Source organism: Haemorhous mexicanus, chromosome 7, assembly GCF_027477595.1.
Source record: "Haemorhous mexicanus isolate bHaeMex1 chromosome 7, bHaeMex1.pri, whole genome shotgun sequence".
In the NCBI taxonomy this organism is placed as follows: domain Eukaryota; kingdom Metazoa; phylum Chordata; class Aves; order Passeriformes; family Fringillidae; genus Haemorhous; species Haemorhous mexicanus.
The window spans coordinates 22,804,001-22,828,284 of record NC_082347.1 but is presented as its reverse complement, the minus strand read 5'-3'; the positions used below and the strand labels follow the sequence as shown (position 1 = coordinate 22,828,284).

The following is a 24,284-nucleotide window of genomic DNA, read 5'->3' as shown; positions in this document are numbered from 1 at the left end:
CATGTTTTGGTGAGATCTGTGTGTAAACCAGCTTCTCCTCTGCCTTTACACCTTGGTTTCTTTAAGCAAAAGTCACAGCCAGCCTACAGCTCAGGAAGGACTGGTGAGCTCAAGCCAAATCACAGGATCCTCAGGCGCAGGATGGTGGAGAAGCCCATGGCAGACACCCACACTTCAGTATGGGTACAAAGCCACAGTGGGGCACAAGTACAAAAGTCCATTGCTACAGGAACAACCAGAGTAGATTTTATTTAATAATTTGTACAAGGAACACAATAGTAATTCAATAATTCCATTTATTAATTGCCAAATAGTAATCCACTGCAATAAGAAACAAAAAATCAACACAAAAAGAAGTTGCAGTTTGTGTGGATATGTGTGTTGTGTGTGTGTGTTTGTGTTTAACTTAACCTGGTAAGAGCAGGAACAGAAAATTAACTTTTTAATGAGTATGTTATATACAATCAATATCAACATGTTACTTTGCTGGATAGATTTATTTGGTGTTATCCAATCTTACCAACAGGCCTAAACATTCTTGCAAATAACTGGAGGGCAAACCCAAAGCAGAACAACTAACCCATAAATAAGTTGCAGGATTCAAGATACCTCCTGCAGAAAATAAACAGTGGTGCTTTGTGTCATATCTGAAACCTTTCATAATGAATATTTTGTGCTAAAACTCTTTATGTGAACATACATGGAATTCCATCACTTAAATTAAAGTGGAAAAAAATCCCAACCTTTCACAACTGCCTTTTTTCCCCTCCCTTCACTCAATGTGTTTAAATTATTTCTCTATACAAGGTAAGTACATTGTCTGTACAAAGTTAAATATACATATTTACAGTCAAACTTCTGAGACACAGAGTCTTCTCTTCCGCTGACTTAGACGGAAGACAAGCCTACTAGATTTCAAACCCAGGAGCATGGCTAGTTTATCAAAACATTGCAAGTCGTGCTAACAGTTAGTTGTAGTTTACTCTTAATAAATCTGTATAAAAGCATCAGCATAAAAATAGGCATTTTATATTATTAAATACGGCTTATGACAAAATAGCAATCTACCCTTTGCTATTTGTACGGCAATTGTAGGAAGCAGAGTCTGATAGAACTGGTTTTGTTTATGCTTTTTCTTAATAACAAAAAATCTATCAAAAGAGTATTCATAGTGGATTCACAAGCAAACATACAGCCAAGCCATGGATTTGTTTGGTTTTTTTTTTTTCCCTTCAAGGAAATACAAATCTATGTAACTGGTAATAACTGCTGGGAACGACTTTCCAAATTGATTAGACTTTTTTGTATGACTGAGAGACAGCCAAAATGCATGTATTTATTTGACCTACCATCAACACTGTAACCAAAATGGAAAAAAAAAAAAAGAAAAAAGGCACCCTCAGTGATACATTGCTCAGATTTATCAGAGCCTCTAAGATTTAATGCTGGGAAAGAAGTCCCAGCATTTCATTACAAAGCATATACTGGAAAAGGTGTGTGATCCTTTAGGGCCAGTGACAGGGGAAGAGGAGCAGAGAAAGTGAACAGCCGTAGGACTCATAAACAGGATCTGCCCTCACGGATGTTCTGTTTATTGGTTCTATTCTTTGTGCAGATAAATGTCAAAGCTAGGCTGATTTCTCTTTAAAAAAACACGACTCAGTTAATTTTGCACACAATACATTCACACACACACACCCTGCACAAAAGAAAAAACCCTGCAGAGATCAGTAATATGTTATTGAAGGGTTTGGGATTTTTGAGCATTTGCATTATGCTTTGGCTGACCTCTCTGGATTAAACCACCGGTCCCAAACTCCTTTTCCACACAGAGCTCTGCAATTCAATGGTATCAGCTGTCCTCTGCCTCTCCTGTGTCTTAAGATGCATGACATGAAGGAAAGGTTTTCTATGGAAATGGAAGGCAGAGAAAAGTGAGTTTTCAGCAAGGCAGCAACTGGGCAGCGAGCCTGTTTCTTGAACTCCTGTTCCTGAACTCCTGTGCCAACCAAGGTGAGCAGCTGCGGGGCTGAGTACTGCCAAAGCACTACCCTATCTCAATACACAAACAAAACCTATACCATGTGCTTCCCTGAAGCCTTCTCAGAGGTAAGTACTCCGTACAAATTAAGATTATCATCAAAACTCTTACTGGGGAAGGGAGAGGAATACACAAAGGCAGCACTGTAAACTAGAAACTGTCTCTTCTTCAGCAAACAAATCACACCCTGACTCCATGGAAGCAGGGCTACACATTCAACTCAATAGTGTACCACATAACCACATCCTCCTAACACTTCTCATCTCTTGTCTATTACATTCATAAATTGTCTGTTTCTTCACTGTTTAAAAACACCATCTGGAAAGGAATCCCACCATCCTTGTCATGGTGGGATCACTGTTACTTTACAGGTACAGAAGCTTCACGTAGTTGCCTGGGAAGGTGCCAAATTGCCTTGTTCTCCTGGATGTACCTGTTGCAAAATAAAACACAAGGAAGACATAGTAAGATGGAGACATGCAAGGAAGGCTCCAGGGTTTAAAAAGATTCAGGTGGCAACCTCTTCTGCCTGCAGGCATTGATTCCTAATACTAAATAGAAGCCCTAGTCAAAGAGTCTTTTGGTACAAACCAGATCACAACTAGTTCTGCTACTAATCATCTTTGGTCATCCACTTGAACCATCAATAAGGTGCTGGTGAAAGCTCCTGGGCCTATAGGTTAGAAGTCAAACTCCTCTCAGTGTAAATGAGCTAAATCTCCCTTAGGAAGAGATGGCAAGCCTAGACTTGAAATGTTGAGATAGAGAACACTGTCCAGGCTTGCACTCCTTGAAGGTAAAGGATTTTGCTAAACATGCACTTGAGGCTGGATTTTCAGGGACTGCAGCTCCTATCCATGTGCTGTCTTCACCCCCTACTTGTCACTTTCTGCAACTAGTCATGGCTCCCCTCAGCTTTGGAAATGCTACAGAAATCCAGTTTTTCTTGGTTCCCTCTGTTGCTCTGACATCTGTGTAAACAAGAAGGATCAGGACAAAGAGAGGAATGGAGATACTAAGTAGATAAAAAAGGAAGTACTAGAGACCTAGCAAGGAAAACAAAGCTCCACCACCTTGCAGCCTAATTTTAATATTCTTGGTGGGAAAAGATAGGAAATTGTGGAAAAACTGAAGTCAATTTTTTTCATCATTTTGACCTCACAAATGAAAGCAACTTCCAGGCACTCTGCAAAACTGCTCATCCCAAAAAGATCTGCTCACAGACAAGTGTCACACTCACCCACAAACCAGCCATCATCACATTTCTCCATGACATCAACAATGTCACCGTCCCTCAGTTCCAGCTCATCATCATTCTGAGGAGTGTAGCTGTAGAGGGCTTGGTAGCTAACTCTAAAAACCAGAAAGACAGTAGATGTTAGCCATTGGATTTCTTTGACATCCCTTCAGGAGGAGATGTTCCTCTTCCCCTAATTTCTATTACACATTGCTGAATGCAGTCTGGACCTGTGTTTGCCTTTTGAGAGGTGGAAGCCAAGTGCATTGAACTCACTGTTGTCAAAAGGTCATGGTAGTAAAAAGTGTCATACCTACACTGTGTGGGATATGTGGAGAGCTTCTGCTCCCTTTCTGCCATGTAGTTGTCTGCACAGACAAACAACCAGAGCCTTCCTAACATGTAGCACCTAGACAGTGTTCAGTTGCAGACACCCTATTGAGTGCAAGCCAACACCTGGATACACTCATTCTTGGGCTAAAGGACACAGCTGTTTCCTTGCCCAGGCACACAGGCAGAGAGAGCCATAATTGACCAAATGGCAGAGCAAAGGACTTTAGAAAAAGATATTGCTTACTCTACTGCACCTCTACATGGCTGAGGAGGTATGGTGGAATAAAAAACCCAAGGCTGAATCCTGCCCTGTGATGTAATTCGTACCACAGGCACTCTATATTTACTAGAAAGGATCCTTAAGAGTGGAAACAATCTTTGGGCAAATTTGGGGAGGCTTGGGTCCCCTGCCTATGCAGCATGAAAATAGAGCTGATGTGAGATGTTCCTGCTCTGCAAAAAGCAAAGGCTCCTTTCACAAGCCAGCTGCTTGGCCATCAGTCCCCAGCACACAGTGCAGGCTGCTACTCTCAAAACCATCAGTGTAAGGCCCCACCACGCTTAATGGCAGCTCCACTGAACAGCTTTGAAAATCTCATCCCTGGTCTCTCAGCTACAAATGCACCTGTGGACCTTCTGAAACACTGAGAGCTCTCATACCTCCCTGCCTTCACCATCAGTCAGAAATATGGGCCCTGGAAGAGATGGGAACCAAAAGAACTTACATGTCTCGTGGTGTTTGACTTCGCTCAGGGCTGGCTCCTTGCTGCTGTGCTTGAGGTTGCTGAGAAATGATGAGAGATGATTTATGGTCATTAGAGGTCACCTTGTGGCGAGAGTCAAGAGGCTGAGAAATAGTACTGCAGTAATGAACAGACTTTTCGGCAATGTTTATGATTTCATTGCAAACAGCTTCCTGTGTGGTAGGCAGCATTGACATCCAAGAACACCCAAAGGACAGTCAACAGGGGGAAGGGAGGGGAAAATATAGATAAGAAGAGATGGGACATTCCAGTTGCAGCATATAAGTCCAGTAAAAAAACCAAAAACAAAAGAAGAGTTGTAGATCCAGGTAAATATCCAGGTAGTGGAGTGCAGAAGGGATCCAGATGTAAGCATGGAAAAACAGGCAAGATACAGAAGAATTTGGCATTTAGTTTGAAGATTTGTAACAAATACATTTACACATATTTTTAAAAGAAGCAGCATAAGAGGTTGCAATTAGTTATGCAGTGGCACCATTCCAAATGCTATGAAGTCAGTTCAAGAATGCAAGGTGAGGTTGGGCTGCTCCATTCATGCATTTGGCTTCATTTAACTTGTACCCAGGGTCTGGCAGCACAATTAGCCCAACTTCTCACTGGCTGTGACAGTTTTTTCTAATTGTTAAATTCCCTTTCTTCTGCTGCAAACAAGCAATATGTGCAAAGAGATAAATATGTATCTACTTTGCAACTAAAAATAGTGCTGGCATTTTATCTCTTACTGAGGTGTTACTGTCTGGGTGAAGAGTGTCTAGGACTACACATCTGAGTTAAACAGGGGCCTTACCACATAGCTCTTTTCAGACTCTGTGAGATCTGGTCCAGCTCTCAATGAATGGTGGGAAGGCTGTGTGATCACCAAGCAAATGATAAGGAAGACATTTTAGCAGATGTTATATTGGTCAGAATTAAAAAAATGTAAATGGAGTGCAGACAACAAAAGGAAATTAACAACTCCTCCCTTCCCCACCCCAAAACCATACTTTTTGGACAGCAAGATCCTTAATTTACACAAGAGACATTGAGGCTACAGTAACACAAGAGCAGCACACAATGCTGCAAGGGAAAGCAAAACAGAAGGTAGGGCAGGGAATCAGAATGGAAGGTGATGGACACTGCTACAGCCAGCAATGGTACAATAGTGTCATACTGCATTTCTGTATGGCAAAAAGAACACAGACAGAAACACACACTTGGGAGCATCAAAAGTGAGAGGCATCTGTTGCTGTTTTCAGAAAAGTCCTCAATGACTTTGACACAGAAGAGAACAGCAACTTGCATTCTTTTTTTAAGAAAAAAAAACAGCTCAGGTCCTCAGAAGGCACAATGCAGCCCCAACAAAATCACTCTACTCTGTACCAAGCAAGGCTCTGAAATGTTTTATTAATTCCCACAACAAGGCAGAGTGTCAGGTCAGAGGAGGCCTTGACTGAAAAACCCAGCTCCAAACACCACCACCAGTGAAGCTGCTGGACTCTGCCCTGCCTCACTCTGTAGTCACAACTCTACACAGGGACCATGTGTCCCAGGACACATAAAGGGAAATCAGTGTTTGAGGCTGGAGGTTGTATGGGGAAGATCACTGAAAAAGCCATACAGATATCCAAAGCTTGGTTTTGCACATTTTTGCATATTCAAGCCCCCACTGAAAGGAAGGTGCATGCTGTGAGCAAATGTAATGTCTGAGCTGGTGTACTGCCTGCAGGGCTGCTTGGCAAAGTGGGCTGAGATACAGAGCATGGCCACACTCGATGATCATTCATCACAATTTTCAAACTAAATTTCACAGGCCTCAATTTTAAGCTTTCTGTCCTCCTCTTTATTCACCTCAGCAGCGCCCTCCAGTAAAAAGCTTGCTTTTTCATGGCATACTGAGAGAGAACAGAAACAGACAGTAGAGAGGTCTGGGACACCTTCAGCCACAAGCATGCTCAAAGACTTTGGAGAAGTTCAGGGTGATGAGCTCATTCCTCTCAAAGCTCACTGAACCACATCTTGGGTCTCTGGACCTGTGCCCATCACTGTATTAAAGCAAACCATCTCTTTTTTGAGGACTGTGACCCATTCTACGCCAACCCAGCCCCACAGCAACTCCTTTGTAGTCAGCTCTACTCTGTGATGCTGGAATCTGGGATCACTGCCCTATGAAACAATGCTCTGCTACCATGTATATTTCTAGAGAAAGAAATTTAAATGTAAGTTCAATCTACTAATTGCAGTGGAATTTGCATTCAAAGCATTTACTGTGGAGCCTGAAATCCTCACAGGATTTCTGGAAGTCTCTCCTGCCTATCATCAGCCCTGAAAGGCATATGAAAAAATAACAAATTTAAAGTTAACATTGCACAGACCAACTGGATATAGTGCATCAAATCTGATGAGACCTAAGCTAACTCAGGTGGTTAACTAGATGGAAAAAAACAAATTTCAGGCTGAGGCAGCTGTAAGAATGTTTTTAGGTGTTTTTTTCTTTAATTCAAGAAAGTGCTTCTCTGTTCCATACCAATAAATAGACTGCTGAAATTGCTCCATGAGCTAAGACTACATGGTCCATTTCCCACTGATTACTTCTGACCTTCCTGCACAGCTTTTCCTCCTAAAAGCATTAATATCTATGAATTAAATTAGTTTTTGAAAGCTAAAAAATTGACACTGCCTCTGAATGTTCCACAGTGCAGGTTTGTATTACAGGAGGTGCAGCATCAGAACCTGGGTCACATTTCCTTTCCTGGCAGGATCCTCATGGGGACTTCCATGAGGCAGCTGGGCAGGGGCAAAGGCCAAGCAGGAACTTCCAGTTCCTGACAAGACACATGACTAAGTGGATCTCCTCTGGCCTCTGCTCTGAGATCCATCAGCTCCTACCGAAGCATCAACTCCCAGGGCTGCAGCAGAGCCCTGCAGTGAGGTGCTGAAACACCCCACAGCCAGCAACTATGCAGTATTGGCTAAACAGGATGAAAAATGGACCAGATCAGATCCCATAATTTTGGGCTGTAAATGTACCACCACACTAATGTAAACAAGTGACCCTGATAGCATGATCTATGTGGCTTTTTAATATATATATATTTTTAAAACCACCAACCAAACCCTACAGTAGTCTTTCAGGGAAGGAAGAGATTAAAGGGGGAAAAAAAGTGTTACAAGTGCAAATGCTCTTCAAACAGGGGTTTAGACAGTCCATGTACTACCTACAGTGGTGGCTCCCTTGTGTCAGAGGTGGCTAAGGAATTAGGAAGTGTTTGGCACAGCTCCAAAGTATAAAAGACTTCCCCCAAAACACTGAGCCAGCCATGTAACTACTGAGGGTAAGATGAAGGCCCTAGAAGTGACCAAGTATTCACAACCTGTGAGGACATCTCAACTTCTACCTGCTCAGCCACACTATCTGCTTTGTTAAGACTAAGTGAATAAACCTAAGCACGTGCTGAAGTCTCTATGTCTCTATTTCTACAGACTGTGCACACAAATATGCAGTACAGTTAGTCCTAAAGCACAGCTGGCCAGTGTGTCCACCTCACATGGAGTTTGGGGATGGATGCAAAGAGCGCCACAAGTTTGTAAAATTACCAGAAAAAGGTTCTACATTAAGAGCCTAGAAAAGCCCTAAGCTTTTAAATGTTAGGCAGAAAGATGCTGGGACTGCTCAACAGTGCTCTCCCTGCTCCTAGTGAAATTCAGTGTCATCAGTGCAACTGCCCATTGCAGCTCTTGTTTATGTGTCTTCCACCCATTTCAGGTGGGAGTTAAAGAACTACATAAGGAAAGACAAAGCTAAACAGAACAGACTAACAGACACACAAGACAGACAGACAAATTGGTGTTCCCTCAGAGGAGGGGACACATCAACACTGATGCTCCCACACGTGAATGAAGAACCAAGAGCAGGGAGGCCTCCCCAGCCCAGGTGAAACAAAAGGAAACACCCTGCACACACCAAGCCCAGCTCTGGTGAAAGCAAATGGAAAGCTGGCTGAAGAGCTCTCACAAAGGACACTGAAAAGGCTGCAGAGTGGAGCAGCCTGACCTGAAGGCTGTCCTAATCAGTGGAAAGACTCCCTGGACCCTGGATCAGAAGTTGAAGGCTGTGTCTACAGCAGAAAAAGGCATTTCTCTTGGAAAACAGGTATCAAAGGCCTGCTGCCTGCTGGGCAGCTCTGCCTTGGACAGCAAGCACTCAGCAGAAACATTGCTGTGCTGAATCTGTGGAGTAACAGAAAACCACTGGAGGAGGTATAAGTTTACCTTGAACACGGTGCAAAGCAAGGAACATGCTAGGGGTAGTTGGTCTGTGCTGGAGAACATGGGGTCTGAACATCCACCTCATATGCTCCCCTCTCTACCAGCCAAAGCAGGTGAAATTACCACTCTGCTGGAGTGGCTCTGTACAAGTGCCAAGGAGCAGATGGGTCCCACCAACATCCCTCACATTGCTGATATGGGGACCCTTGTCCAGCCAGTCCTGCCTTCCCCACCCCACAGCCACAGTCCAGCCCCAGGGCCAAAGCCACCACACTGCTCACACACTTGCTGGCACCACTGCTGACTGTGACACTGTGCTAATAGGATCTCTGAGTAGAACAGGAATTAGATTGGAAAATTCCCGCAGGTCCCCTGAAATAAATTGATTTGATAGATTATGTTACTCCTTAATAACATATTTTACTAGCATATTGAAACAAGTTATCTCTAAGTTATACTTGAAAAACCTTCACATGCTGTGAGGTAATTCTTTTTTCTTTTTAGTTTGGACTGTGAAAACAAACAAAAGGGAACTTCAGAACAGTTCAAAGAGCCAATGCAATTTATATTTTTACTTAATGTTACATGTAAAAACAGAGTCCGTACACCAGTCCTATACCAAAGGGTGTTATACCTGGAAAAAAACCTGGGTCAAAATTTCATAACTGGAGAGGTTATCCATAATGAGAAAAAAACCTAAAATTCAAAATCATAAAGTACCTCAAACAGCAGGGACAGACACTAATGGAAGGAAAACCCAAATGTAATGTCTCATTTCCATGTCGGCTAAGTGATTTTCTCATTTGATTAAAATCAGTTGAGAAGTACAGATTTTTGAAAAGCCTCCAGGGTATAACCTGAAGTTTTGCTGAAACCATCAGCCTCTGTATGGATCACACAGATAATGAGAAGCCATTTGCACATATAAATACTACTCCTGCTCCCTAAAGAACTGTGGACCCAGAGCTGAAAATGAGGTCAAGACTACTGCTAATGTCACACATAGTTTTAACCTGACACTGACAATGCTCTGATTGTCAAGGCATATAAAATATAAATATTGACTTGACTTTGACTACAAAGAAAGGCCTTGGGGTTTTATTACAACCAGGTGGAATACCCAAAATAGAACTGTGTGCTAATCATCACTGGAGAGAAAAAATCTTTGTCTAAATGTGGCTCTTTGCTCCTGCTCTTTTGGATCACATATATCCAGTGCAAGCACCAGCATGACCAAGCAGATCAGAGTTCAGGAAAAAGGACAACACAGGAAACTTCTGTGGATTTTTAACATGAAGCAGAATAGGTATTCTTTTGGACTCAGATGTTGAAAGTGAAAGGGAAGCAGGAGGTGGTTGTTCAGTAAAAAGTTGTGCAAGCTTCAAGTGGAAGAAAAGGAGTAAAGGTAATAGGAAAACGTCAGGGTTTAAGCTGTCTCTCTCTCTTAATCTAATCAAGAAAGTAAGTGACATTGGCAACTATTTCCCACATTGATCCTATATGACCAACTTGCCTGGTTCACTGATCAAGCTAAAGACTGCTTCCCCAATACCCATCACTAAAAACTCGGTCCAGTTTTTGTTAATTGTGAACTTTCTGTTTCAAATATTGCCATCTTGTGGAAGCTGCCTTGAAGGACTGATGAGGCACCAGCAGATGTAAGCAATGCTCATGCCCACACTCTGGGTACCTCAGACACAGTGCTGAGGCGGAGCCATGCCGCACAGACCCTACTGCATCCCTCTTTAAAAACGTTTGTAGCTCTCAGCAATAGAGCTGAGAACCTCGGAATCCTATCTAAGAAGACCAGAGCCGGCCCCTGGCATTGCGGATACCGAGTTGTGTATGCCTTATCCCCAGCTCTGAGATGCTCAAACCTTGAATCCTGATCTCAGGTGGTTAAACAATACCTGAACAAAATTTTCGTGTGATACACCATTCCTACTAAGAAGGCCACCAACACTGTCTTATAATGCAATCAAGCTGTAGGGACTCAGGTCAGAACTAAGTAAGCCCTGAGTTAATCTTTTGGAGGAACAAATAAAGAGATCCTCAGCTGGTACAAACAAGGAGAAACCTAGGTTTGACCTATGTAGATTTGCAGCAGCTGAAGATTTTGCCCATGCTTGCCCTTCTGCACAGCCTGGAAGTAATTTTTCTTTTTTTTAAATAAAAATTCTAACTTAGAGGATAATTATCTCACCTGTGTAATCAAGGAGTTGCTAAATAAGCATATGACAAAACAATGGCATGGCATGGAAACAACTGTAGGTAATGGAAGAGTAATCAGCAAAGATGATTACCTGTGGCTTATTGACTCTGCGTGTAAGTCTGGGTGGTGGCTGTGTTGTGACAGTAGAGGAAGAGAGGGTAGAGGAAGAGAGAGGAGCAGATGAAGAGAATACTTTTGAGTCTGCAGTCTTTTGAAGAAAAGAAAAATTGGTCAGCTTGGCACATACTCTCTTATCACAACCACTGCTAGTGATAAGAGCATCTACTATCCAGTAATTTTGAAGCACACACAGCAACAGTAACTCCATGCAAGGACAAATGCAGTTTCCAGTTGGTTTGTCTGAGCTGACCACCTCACTCTGTTTTAAACATGCAGGTTAAGTCTAAAAAATGCTACTAAAATATATCTGGATGGTAAACAGTACAGTATCAACACAGCTCTCAGTAGACTTCTGGTTATGATTCAAGCAGAAATCAAATTATTTGTCATAAGTTTGCCCAGTGTGAAACATGTCATCTTGGAAACCGTGGTTTCTCATTTTTTAATGTTGGCTAGATGGGGCATGTCACGGAGGCTATTGCAGTGCATCCAAGACTGTATTTAGAATTCTATGATTTCAAATTCTCCAAACTTACACTCATTGGGGTACTGTAATGTAATTGGGCCGGCTGTAGCCCACCACGTGCCCCAAGGCAACAGAGAGCTACAAAGTAAAGCATATATCCGATACAAAGACTGACGGCTGAAGATGCGTTGTAGAAGCTACTGGCGAGTTCCCTCTGTGTTTCCTCTAATTGTAACATATGGCTGCATATATAACTGAAAACTCGTGGGGGAAAGCACCAGTAGGTCTAATTCTCTTTTGTGGCTAAAGCCTTTCATATCATTTTAGAAATGAAAAGGTAATAACTTCCCCTCAATACATAGATAACAATCAAAACTCCCTTAGTCATGCACATCCCAGACTAAGGTTCACTAAACCATAGGCTCCAGGATCAACAGGTGACACCTTTTGTGATTCTAGGAGCCAGGCTTATGTTTAAAATGCTTTTTGGTCCTTGGTTTTAGGAAAAACCAACAAATTTTATAGCCAAAAATGATTCACTGCACACTGTAAAATCTCTGATTATCAAGAAAATGTCTGTATTCTGCACAGTGGGCCTGTGTGTTGCTTTCATCTGACAGGTCTGGTAATAGCCACTATCTGGGACAATCCCCTCATTAGATGTGACTGATTGTGTCAATCCTGTGTTATCTATTCTAGAATAATTTTTTCTACACTGCTCTTGAGCTCTCTTCCAAAACATTTTGATCTGTTGTAAGTGAATGCCACTGGTCACCCCTGAAAAAATGTCTTAAGATCATCAAAATGACATGTGGCAACCACTGGCTCTGCTTTGCCAGCAGAGCAGCACAAACCCACCAGTTAAACAAAAATCAGCGATTCAGAGCAGCACACACACATGCAGAAGTACCTTATTTTCCCCGCTTTGAAACTTTCCTGTATCACCTTTCCTCATGTCTCTTTTCTCTGTTTTACCTCCCTGAACAATAGCCATTAGCTCCTGACACAACTGGTTGTCCTCAGAGGAACCCACAGGTCTCCTTTCTGGGCTCGCACGCATGTCTAGTTGGGATGGTTTCAGGCAGCGCTCAACAGAGATCTTGGGGACAGCATGAGCACTCTGCTCAGGGTGGCTGCTGCCCTCTCCTGTCTTTTGGAGCCAGGCTTGGCTGGCAGTGGTGTCACGCTGCTCTGCGAGGATGCTTTCGGGGCTCTCCACTGCCCAGCGAGAGGAGTTAGAGTAAGTCACGCTGGGAGAAGGGGAGTCCACAAACTTTTCTTCGTTTTGTGGAGTGGCCTGGTAGAAACTGCGGGCAGAGGATTGAGGTCTGGATGAGGAAGAGGGCAATGGGGATCTAATGGACCTGGGAGTCGAGGAGCCAGAGAGATGAGAATGGTGGAGGCTGACTGTGGGGGAAGGGCTGGCTGCAGCAGAAGGCGAGAGATAGTCAGTGTGAGAGAGGGAGGCTTCAGGCGGAGGAGGCAATGGAGGAGTTATGGCAGGAGTGGTGCTGGGAGACACTCCCACGGTCAGAGCAATCCACTCGGATGTGACCGCCTGCACCTCTGGAGACAAAGCGCGGCGCGCAAAAGGCAAAGGCGGAGGAGTTGGAGTATGGAGCAGCTCAGAGCTGGGAGACTTGAAGGAGACAAAAGCAGGAGAGAAAAAGAAAGAAATGAACAAAAAAAAAATAATAAAGGAAATACAAACCAAGCAAAAGTAAGAGGAGAGAAAGCAAGTGTGGAGAGAAGCAGATCTGTGACCACATGCATCAGTTTTCTATGGATGCTCTGCTGTGTTGGAGACAATGCTGTCCACAGCTACTCCAACCACAGAGTCCAGCCTGTATCTGTGCTGCTAATACCCTTCTCTAGCCTTTGCCAGTATCCCAGACACAAAACACCTTGTGGCCTCTGACTTCATACCATAAGTCCTTCAGGGAGCAGTTGAAGCCACCATCATGATGGCAGAATGCAGCATTGGATTGGCCTGGCAGCAATAGCTGGGGTCCCAGCAACTCACACTGTGGATCCAGCCAAAATTCACTGCTGCAATGAACTTTGACTTTATCCAACTCTGGCATGAGCAATGCCTTCTCCTCAGGAAGCATGCAGTGCAGAAGCTGCATAGGAGAAAGGGATCAAAAAAGCCAGCTGTGGCTATTAGCTCTTCAGGTGATTAAAACAGGTCCTGTGTTTAAAGGACAGAACACACAACCAAGTCCTGCCTGTAGCTTTTACCACCAGCAGCGTCGGTGAGAACAGCTACATTAGCACTTGTCAGACTGTTTCTCAGTCCTTAGCCAAGTCAGGCAAAAAACTAGGGGGAGTACTGACTTTATAGGGGAGGAATAAAAAGAATAGGAAAGGAAACTAAAAAAAGATGGATATGATCCCTTCCATCAAAGGGAGAAGCTTGCAGAGAGCTTGTGGAAGATGGGGAAGAGCTATGGAGAAGCTCCCAAGGTCACAGAAAAGCTCAGCTGACATCCATTTTGACTGAGAATCCCAAACAAGTAACAAGTTTTTCCTCTTTACACAGTGGCTAAGACTGAAAACACTCCTTTTAGGAAAGATCCAGACAACAGGCATGAGTCATGGCATCTTTTTTCCTATCCTTTCTGTACCATATATCCCTTCCTCACAATCCCAGTTCTCCCCTTATGTTTCTTGCAGTCTTGACCTTGTTTTGGTCCCATGGGTGAGAGGGAAATGCACCAGAACCTCATGGCCATGACCCAGACATGTATGTTGACCTCCCTCTGCCATGAGTATTTGCAGGATGGGAGCAAAACAAAGGGATTTAGAGACTCACTATCTCCCTGATAAGTTTGCTGTGGCAAACATTCTGGGATATCCATGTAATTACCCACTGCCATTTTGATTTGTTCTTTGAACTGCAGTATGGTTTGTAGTGAATCTAATAGTCATGGAAGATCCCAGACTGACGTGCTTTCAAAACCTGAGTTCATGTAGCAGCAGTTTCACATAATACAGGCTGTTCTCCTGACCCTGTCCCCAAAAACCTTGGTCATGAGTTAGATCATACAGGTCCAGGCATACAGCTTAATTCAAGCTCATTGGGATCAATATAATGACTCGTACAGACTATAGCACTTCTTAAAACCTTACAGACGATGACACTTCTAATAGTCATAATATAAAATTCCCCTCATCACAGTAAAGGTGTGTGAAGTGTAAACACATACTCAGGTGAAGCTGGATCACTCTGGATCACTAATTCATTCCATCTCCAATAGTGAAATTTAATCACATGGCTGTGAACTGCAGCTCTTTCCACCTGGCCTGGATTCAAGCTACATATCAGAGATAAAAAGCTGAGTCTCCAAATCCCCAAATGATCCATTCATTAACCTTTCTGGTAAATGAAACATCACCTCTTTGTGCAGTTGAAGGCTACTGCAGGGAGCACGTCGCTTTATCGCACAAAATTCTAGTCTTAAATACAGCTTTCTTTCAGCTATTGCTTCTTGCACAAGAATGGCAATATCCCACTGTTCTGCAAGGTGTTGAACCTGGCTGCATCTAGTGCTAGTACCTGTGGTGAAGCTGTCATGCTGCGGCTGGGGGAGAGGGACACAGGTGGGTCGGGATAGTCAATGGCATTCTTGACCACTGGCCGTTTGAGCACCTCCACGTAAGTGACGGGGAAGATGCCTTGGCGACTGGTGCCAGAGATTCTTCCTTCATACCAGTTCTCATCCACTCGTCGAATCAATGTGATCCTTTCACCCTGTGGGAAGGAAGAGCAACGTAGTTCTGATTTTAACATGTTTCATCATTCCAAAGCAGATTACATTTTAAATCTTGGTGCAGCTGACCTAAAAAAAATGGTGGTTCTCAGCCTATTTCCAATTATCCTAATCCTAAACTCTGTGTGGGAATGATATTTTTCAGTTCAGAGAAAGAAAAAATTGCAGATCTTCTGGTACTGACTTGGTCTGTCTGCAGACTCAGTTATGCTCACATTTTCAAGACCCTACTTGCAAAAGCCAGTTAAAAATGGAAGCCAGCAGTTTCAGGCTGACCATGAGACTCTCAGACATATGAGGTATACAGAAAGTATGCACAGGTCTGCAGTTTAAACTAGGTCTCTCTATGGTCTCTCCATGTTTTGCTGACAAAGTAACTTCCAGATCCTTAATATACGCTGCAAGACTCACCTTCATATATAATTAAAAGAGAAGACAGAAGATCTAATCTGAGCATCAAAACAAAAATCTGGTCGAGATGGAGAAATTCTGCTACTTAATCTAAATATGGATGACTTTCTTCTGAACAGGCACTACACAACCCCTTCCCACACCTTTACTCTGCAGTCAGTCCAGCCAGTCACTTCAGTACTGCAGAACCTGGCTTGCTCAATGATTTGGCTTGTAGCATGGGGCTGGTGAACCCAGTTTCCTTCTTTTCTAAATCACTTCAAGTGTGTAACTGTGTGGGCCTCCACTGAATCTAACCAACCTGGAAAGAGCTGTTACCAAGTATCTAATTTGCCTTGCAGAGCCAGGTTTCCAGCACTCCTGTTCAAAGTATCTTCTCAGCTGGATCTAAGGAAACAATTGGCCCTTCTTGATTTAGCCTACCTGCAACAAAAACTGCAATGCACTACATAATGACTGTGGATTAATAACACGGGTGACGAGGAGGAATCCTTCCTGAATACAGAGTCCATTTTATTGGAGCTTTCATTTGAAAATTGCAAGTTACTAGTGCTAAAAAACATCATTATGTCTGGATTCAATTAATCAACACAACAGAAGTCCTACCTTTCTGAAGGACATTTCCACTTGGGTATCCCCATTGAAGTTGAACTTAGCAATAGCATCTCCATATTCCAATACTTGCAATGGTAATGGCTTTTTGGGTTGAGCCTTCTCAGCTGGTGGAAGGAACTAGAATGAACAAACAGAATCAGCTAAGTCTCATACACGAAGCCCATAAACTGGTCTCAGGCAGAAAGGGAGCGGACAAAGAGAACACCTGCAAGGAAAGCAGCTACCTCTATGTATGATCGTGGGAAGATGCCAACTCTGCCATGGTGTTCACCTTCGAGCCAGTTCTGGTCAATCTGCTTGTAAATGTAAACAATATCTCCTTTTTGCAGAGGAAGTTCCCTGTTAACAACACAAGCACTGCATCAGAACTTCACTGGAGGAGAACAGATGTGTTCTTTTTCTGTCCAGCAATCCCTAGGTAGCAAGGTGTCCATCACCATGTTGATACACATCATGCTCCACCCAAAGCACAAGCTAATTGTTGAGCATTACTTTGTTCATATTGTGATGTGCAAGACTTCTCTTGTTCTTTGGGCATTCTGTTAAAAAAGTTGGCTTGTGAGAGTCCTAATAACCACATGCTCTCCAGAAGCAATGGGGTAAAGCTCAAGTCAAATATGACATTGGCTACTTTCCATGTTGCATATGATGAGCAGCCCTCAATTCAAGTTTTGAAATAGTCATGTCACAAACACCTTCCAAAGAGACATATGATTTTAATCTGAGCTAGTGTGTTGATTAGATTAACATAGTCACATGGTGAAGTTGATCCTGCAATGATTACACTGATGGTCAGCCTATGGTTGAGCAGGCACTGACCTCAACTGGGCTAAAAATTGGAATTTCAATCCACAGGCTTCAGTGCTAAAATTATGAACGTCTGCAGCTTGAGGAACTGTGGCCAGCTTGTACTGGCTCATAAACTTACTACTTGGGTCCCCAGAGGAAAATAAGCAACGCAGCCTTTTCCAAGACGATTTTTACAAGCTCTGCTTTACTTTTTTCTGGCACTCTGGTATGCTCTACTCAAGGGACACAACAGCTACACCTAATCTTCCTCAATTTTATTACAGGTGCTGGGGAGATGCTATTTAAATTATTACAAATCATCACCTATAGAACATAAAAAATATTCTCTGGACATTAGCTTATTCATGCAGGTCCTTCATTGAATTCTGCTCTTCTTTCTTCCCTCTCTAGCAATATTAAAATGAGAGCTACTCCAGACACATGCTGACACAGAGGCTTTCCAGGCCTTTTCTTCACAGCAGTCTTCTCCAAAAAGAACAAGTCATGCCATGGGATTCACCCAAAAGACCACAACAGGGCTTGGAGGTACAACAATGACATCTGAAACATCTGCTGATGTATCCGTAGATGCCAGGAGAGCAATAACCACTCTGTACACTTCTTTGTCCTGAATCAGGAAAGTACTGAGCCAGGGGCCCACATGCTTAGAGCTGGGTGTCTGTTTAACTTCTGCCCATGGGCTATTCTGTGCACAGTGAAAAGAAAGGATGTTCTCCTGTGGCTCCACCCACCCACAGGCAGAGCACTCACTTGTTGCAGTAAAGAATGCAGGTTTGTCCATAAAATCATGGGGGATAGAGATGCACTGAGAAAGAAGACATTTTTCTAAAGGTCCTTTAGATGTTATGATCTGCAAGGTTCATATTACTTTTCCCTGCCTTACTATGGACAACTTTGCTTTGGGAACTGGAAAGACACTCTAAAACATGAATCCAATTACATGACACTTCAAAAATGCTGCATCCTAGGAGAAAAAGCAGAGGAAGAACACTCCAGGTAGGAGCAACAAGCTGTACTCACTTTAGTGTCTGTGCTTTAAAGTCAAACTTGGCTCTAGCAGGTCTCATCTGGAGATAAAAAAAAAAAATAAATCAATATATTAAAATAATAATTAGGTTTTCAACCCTCTTCTGAGGAACTGAGGAAAATCACCCAAACTCTTCTACAGCTAAGATTAGCAAGGGGAGGAAATTGAATGCAGGTATTCTGCTACAAGCTTGCGTGCAACTGGTATTACAGTCCAAATATGCTGGATGAGCATGTCCCATCAGGATGCCAACTTCTGGCATAGCAATAATTAGGAGCTCTACAGGAAGCGGAAGTAACAGCAGTCAACTTTTAATGTGACTAACCCTGATGAATGAAAGCTGATCCAGTAACTACAGTTACTGGGGCTCCAGAACCAAATTTCTCTTGACATTTGAATGGAAAAGCAAAATTTACTAGCTGGGAAAAACAGTAGGATATTATTTGATGTGGCTCTTATTGATTATTATCTGGCCCTGCTGAATACTGCAATGTGACCCATGTACCCTGTATCAATTGGTAGGAAAGAGACAAAGGTGAAAGGGAAATACGAATAAAATTAGGGAAATGTTTAAAAGAAATCTTCATTGGCTAAAGAACCAAAATGAATGTTGACAGCAGGCCTGGGCTCTAAAAGTTTTACTTGGCTAATTTTCTAAAGGCCACAGAATATTCAGACAATTTTACAGTAATTTTTGGTAACAGAGCATAAAATACAAAGCAGTCACATTGATGAGGCTCCAGAGCATTTGAAACTAAAGGGCAGACAGGTGTACTCCATCCATATGGTGAGCATCTCGCCCACCACCACAGTGCAGCACCTCTGGGGAAACAGACCTGCTGTCAAGAGCCCAGCAGCAATCCATGTGAGGCAGGAAAAGCATTTGGCCATAACACCTGGACACAACATCCAGCCCTCCTGAAAACTGCCTTGGGCTCATGGAAAAAATATGTACCTCCTCCTTTGTCTCTTTCTGAAAAAGTCCAACCAAGTTGAAGGAAGTGAAACATGCTGAGACTTTTTTCTGAATGTTTCTAAAGGACGTAAAGCATATTTCAAGAGGAGAAACAATGTATTTCTTAAAAACCACAACTATGTGCAGCCGCATGGCCAGGATCAACAAGACATGAAGTTTCTAAGCATAAGGCACAGACAAGAAGACAATGTAGCAATATGATGCAAAAAGATGTAGAATGCCTTTGATTAACTAAGTAACTGATATTTAAAGGCATGCATCACAGGAGTGCACCAGCAATTCTCAGCAGGCATGCTTTAATATATGCAGCTTGGTATAGAGATATCAATTAATTTACCAGGCATAAAAGTCAAAGCAGATCTAAATGAAGCCAGAATGGGAAAGGGGAAGGTGGAAAAAAAAACAACAAACGACATTCTCTGAAGAGCTAATGTCGGCCTAAAGCACAACATTGTGAGAGGCAATTATTGCTTTGGGTCAAGCAGCAGACTGAGGTAACCAAAACAGACCTCTGACCCAGATTTCCTCTTTGCAGTATCGTCTACATTTAGGAGGTCCCCAAATCGTTCATTAGTGATAAACTGATGGTGCGTTGGAATAACCCCTGTGTGCCTTCTAGCGGCAATATCAGCTTCTTCTTGCTCACGTTTAAGCCGTCTCTGGTCCTCTAAAAGTTTCTGCCATAAAATTGCATAAAATGGGCAGTAAATCATCTAGTTAAAGGCATTCAAAAGCTGCCATAAATTTGACTTAAGATTCCTGAGTTCCCTGCAAATAGCTGGGGCTTTGCAGCTCAGTATCAAATATTGTTTCTACTAACTAAACAACACCCTTTTGTTTTACAAACACAGAAGGTACATCATCATTATGGCATAACTGAAATCTAGCTCATACAGAGGATCTGGTCCAAAGCTAATGGAAGTCAATGAGGAGTGTTTCTAAGTTTTGGGCAGGCGTTAGGAGCTTCTAAGAAGATTGCTGATAATGCAGAGACCTGATCCAAACCCCCTTCCATCAAAAAGAAGTATCTCTCATTGACTTCCAAGAGACCTGAATCAGCCCAACTGAGTTCCGAGGCACCAAATTCTCCTAAGCCTTGCAAAGAGCTTGGGAGAGTGCCTAACCACATTCTGGTTCTCCCATACTTATTCTGGGCTCATGTAACACACTTTGTAAAATGAAGTAAATAAACACGTAAAAATTACTTTGGATTTCTAAAGTCTCTGGCACATTAAATGGAAAAATGCATTCTTGTGCATCTATGCAGAAGGATTCTTCCACCTTCTGGGGCTGACTGTAGGCTGAAGAGTTCAGCTGTGTGCTAACTCATTTGAAACCAGAAGGTCTTACTGAATCCAGGTTTTTTACCTTACGTGAGTTTGCATGCTTCATTTTGGAAGTGGGGGAATTATTAACTTTCAGGGGAGAAGACAGCAAAAAACCATTTTCACACAGGAATTAAGAACAGATTTTACCATATTTTAAAGCATGTATAAACATTATCTGAACTCAGAAAGTTAACACTAAAAGTAAAACTTACCCCCCGACCCCCACCAGCAAGGGAAATTAGTTCCATCTTCCAGGAAAGCAAGCACTTTATAACTTCTTTAACTCAACTTGAATACACTCAGTGCTGAAAAGTCTATGTGGCTTTCCTCTTATTTCAGCTTGTCCCACTGTTACCCAGCCATTTCAAAAAGGACTGCTACATTCTGTTGACAGCAACTTCAGACATCATAAGGAATTCTAGTTTGCACTGGGGGAAAACTTACCAATTTCTGATAGCTTAAAACATCTTACACTCACTGCTCAAAACTTGAGGACCACCACAGGAATAGTAGTGTTTTCACCAGTTTGATTAATACTGACTCAAGTGGCTTGCACGAAGAACAATTACAGATTACCAATCTTTTTCCACAAGTACTAGGGTGTTGTACCACTTTTCACATACATTTCCAACCTTTTTAGTTACTTAAAGCCTCTGTATGTAATTTTGTGCAATTGATAAGAACTATCAGGTTTATTTGAAACAAGCTGAACTGGACTATACACATTACATAGCAAATCAGTGGCAGAAAGTATTGAAAGTAAAACACACTAGTTACTGTTTGTTACTCTAACTTCCAGGACACAGAGCCATGGACATATAAGCTATCCTTGTGTAAGGCTGAATGCTGTATTTCTTGTATGTGGAGCTGCTACTACTGTTATAAAGCCATAAAGGAGGGCATTACCTCTTTATCATCATACCGCCTGCGGAGGATTTCTTCTGGAGTTTCCATGTAATCAACTGGTGCAAAATGCCTTGGTGATTCTGAATCTACTTCAAAACAACATAAGGAAGTTAAAATACACATGGATTTATCTAGCATAACCAGAAAGGAAAAAAATAAATATTTTTAAACAATTTGTTTCCATTATGACAGTAATGATTCTCAATTGCCATTGACCAAATTGCCAATCAGATGCTCATTATTTAGCCATTTTCATTTTTTTCCCTTTTGGGCTCTACATGTGAACAAAGATCCAAGAACAGGGAGAAAATAATGATACAGGAAAGAGTAAAGACATAGAAGGACTTTGCGAAGAAAAGATTCACTGTCATCAAAGTATGATTTGGTACTTTACTGTTGATAAAAGTTTAATACACACACACGCACACGCACAACTAGACCTTGAGAAACCACTCCTTAAAGCAAATCATCTGGGTTTGGTATATAATTCCCATGTGTGTAAATTATACAGGACTAGAAATATCTCATATTGAGATTCTTGTATCCCCAGAGATGTTTGAGAGATAAACTGAACCTGATGTGATTGGAAATGCAGTGGAAATTGTTTCTCAGAAGTGCAGCTGTTAACAAGCCCTGAACAAAACTGCTCAGCAAGACACGCAAAAGGACATTAGACACACTAGTGGGAGAAAACCAGAGAGTCAGGGAATGTAAAGGTGGGACATAAAAATGCAAGGGTTGTGGAAGAAAAGAGGAGGAGAATGGAAGAAAGAAGACAGATAAAGGAACACCGGTAAAGAACACAAAAACCACCTCCTAGGTACGTCCCAAGTTCACTTTGCGGGTTGTTGTTTGTGTCCAGGCTGTGGTAGAGGGCATATGAAACAGGGTTCCCATTGTTTAAGGAGTCAGGAATGTCAGCCCGGCCCATGAAGCTATCCCGGCTAGATCCCACGGTGGGGAAGTAGCTAAGCCTCTCCACAATGTCAAAGGAGGACAGGCGCCTGGGAGCAAGAGGCCCGCTTCTGCAGCAAGGTTGGTGCTGGGAGTGGTGACTCTTGTTTCCTACACTCCCCTGCAGCTCTATGGGGTCATCTGGGTTCTCAGGGCTGGGCACTGCCAGGCTTGCCAGGCAGTCTGGGGGTGGAGTTCTGCAGGATTTGTGCTGGAAGGGCTTTTTCAATCGGAATGGGAGCGGGCTCATTAGGTAGACATTTCTGGGGAGCATGTGCCTGTCCCCATAGATATCCCCTTTGGAATCAGGGTTCCTGGAGGCCTGCTGCTGTTCATGCCTTCGGATGGTAGTGAACCTGGTGTAAGAAGCTGGACATGCGCCTTTGCATCTGTTGTTTTTATGCTTCTGAGGCCCATTCAGGTTGCTGCTGCTGCTGCCACTGTCATTGGAGGCATTTGAGAGAAGATCTATCTCATCAGTGCAAGCTGAAAGTGTGTCCATGGGGATAACATCACTGACATCCGAAGCCGTGTCTTCCACATTGCTGCAGGAGCGGGAGGATTTATCTGCAAAGCCGGCAACATCCTTTTCTTCTTGGTGTGCTTTTGACAAATCCAGAAGAATCTCTGCAGAGTATGCAGCACTCAGGCAAGTTTTAGACTGAAGAGAGGTGGTGGGTTTGTTTTGCCCAATGGAAAAGTCAAGTGAGGGCATTGACCGGGATCTCTGGATCAGCTGCTCAAAGGCACTGATACGGGAGGAAACAGTGTCTTTGGGGATCTGCTCTGAATCCTCTCGACTAAGGCTGTGCTCAATCCTGTCCTTTGCTTCATTCTCAAACTGAGATGCAATATCCTTCACGCTGCAGGAGGAAACTGTGTCCAAATGGATCCTGGACCGGTTGATCTGGTGCATGTCTTTATAGAGTGTTGTAAACTCCACCCCACACTTTCTGGAGGCAGCAAACAGGTAGCCTTTCCTAGAGTTGGTGCCATACTCCTGCAGGCTCATGGTACTGCCAGATTTAATAGCATACTCTTGCTTCGACTTCATAAAGATGTTTTCTATGCTTTCCCCTATGTCTACCATGAAAGCCTTTTTATTATCAAACAAGGCAGTGGAGCTACGAAGGTTTTCGCAGCTTTGAGCTTTCTCATGAGCCAGCAAGATACCCGTCTTGTCCTGCACAAGAACAGCTGGAGCTGCTAGTTTGGGTTTGAATTTAGAAGGGAGGATTTCAGTAATGCAGGCTTTGGCAGCTGATAAAGGCTTCTTATGTTTACATGCGTGACCTAACATACCGGTATGACTAGCATTAAAGGTTCGGCTATTAACTGAAGAGGGTGCAGTCATATGAGCATTCCCACCTTTACGATCCACTGGTAAGCATGCAGAATAAAATAAATACAACCTGTTAGCTTAAGTGCTAGAAAGCTATTGAGAAAGGAGAAAGAACATGCTTGGATTTCATAAAATGCACCTTGAAGAAACAAAATTCCAAAACATAAAGAAAAGTAGGAAGAAACTGCAAAACAAGCCACGCTTAGAGGAGTAGGTGAAGTGCTGCTAACGTTTCTAAAATGAGAGGCTTGGCCAGAAGCAAATCTGGAGCACTTTTAAGGTACCCTCCTAAAAAGTGCTAAGCATCATGAGCTTCCAGGGAAGCTGTAGCACCATGGAAAAGGGCAGCTGAACTCTGGGCAGGATCAGGGTGTCAGCAAGAATGCAGAGACACTAACATTGCAAAAATGGCTTAATAGCAAGCCTACAATCACACCTACTATGGTCTCACCACAGTGCTTGCCAAACAGTTTATTCCTGGGAGGAAGAAAACAATCAGAGGCTGACTGTGCTAGCACAAGCACACCACATCAGCTGACCTCGCCCAAGAGATGCCTGCTTAGAGCTTCCCCATACTAGGAATAAGCTGAGTGTCCTTCAGACAATGTGGCTGGCCATGGTTGCTTTAAAATTGAAGGGGTCAGATCAGGACATTGGTGGTTTTTTTGTTTTTGGTTTTTTTGTTTGTTTGTTTGTTTGTTTTGTTTTGTTTTTTTTAATAGGA

The 24,284-nt window shown here is 42.8% G+C and overlaps 1 protein-coding gene across 27 annotated transcripts in view; it reads right to left on the bottom strand.

Moving 5' to 3' along the window:
* Window positions 1-278: 278 nt before the first annotated feature.
* The window catches only part of SORBS1 (sorbin and SH3 domain containing 1), a 161,600-nt gene continuing 137,594 nt past the window's right edge, over window positions 279-24,284 (bottom strand). For 17 of the 27 annotated variants that reach the window (XM_059851391.1, XM_059851395.1, XM_059851392.1 and 14 more), the window contains 12 exons: window positions 21,265-21,350; window positions 19,540-19,707; window positions 18,048-18,094; window positions 16,442-16,556; window positions 16,209-16,334; window positions 14,978-15,172; window positions 12,329-13,057; window positions 10,924-11,040; window positions 5,163-5,222; window positions 4,337-4,395; window positions 3,282-3,394; window positions 279-2,474 (listed from right to left, as the gene is read on the bottom strand). In XM_059851391.1, coding sequence (XP_059707374.1) covers window positions 2,407-2,474; window positions 3,282-3,394; window positions 4,337-4,395; window positions 5,163-5,222; window positions 10,924-11,040; window positions 12,329-13,057; window positions 14,978-15,172; window positions 16,209-16,334; window positions 16,442-16,556; window positions 18,048-18,094; window positions 19,540-19,707; window positions 21,265-21,350 — 1,883 coding nt within the window. In that variant the 3' untranslated portion in view covers window positions 279-2,406. The remainder of the gene's footprint in view (window positions 2,475-3,281; window positions 3,395-4,336; window positions 4,396-5,162; window positions 5,223-10,923; window positions 11,041-12,328; window positions 13,058-14,977; window positions 15,173-16,208; window positions 16,335-16,441; window positions 16,557-18,047; window positions 18,095-19,539; window positions 19,708-21,264; window positions 21,351-24,284) is intronic. The other 10 variants (XM_059851408.1, XM_059851410.1, XM_059851412.1 and 7 more) reach the window with 3 other exon arrangements.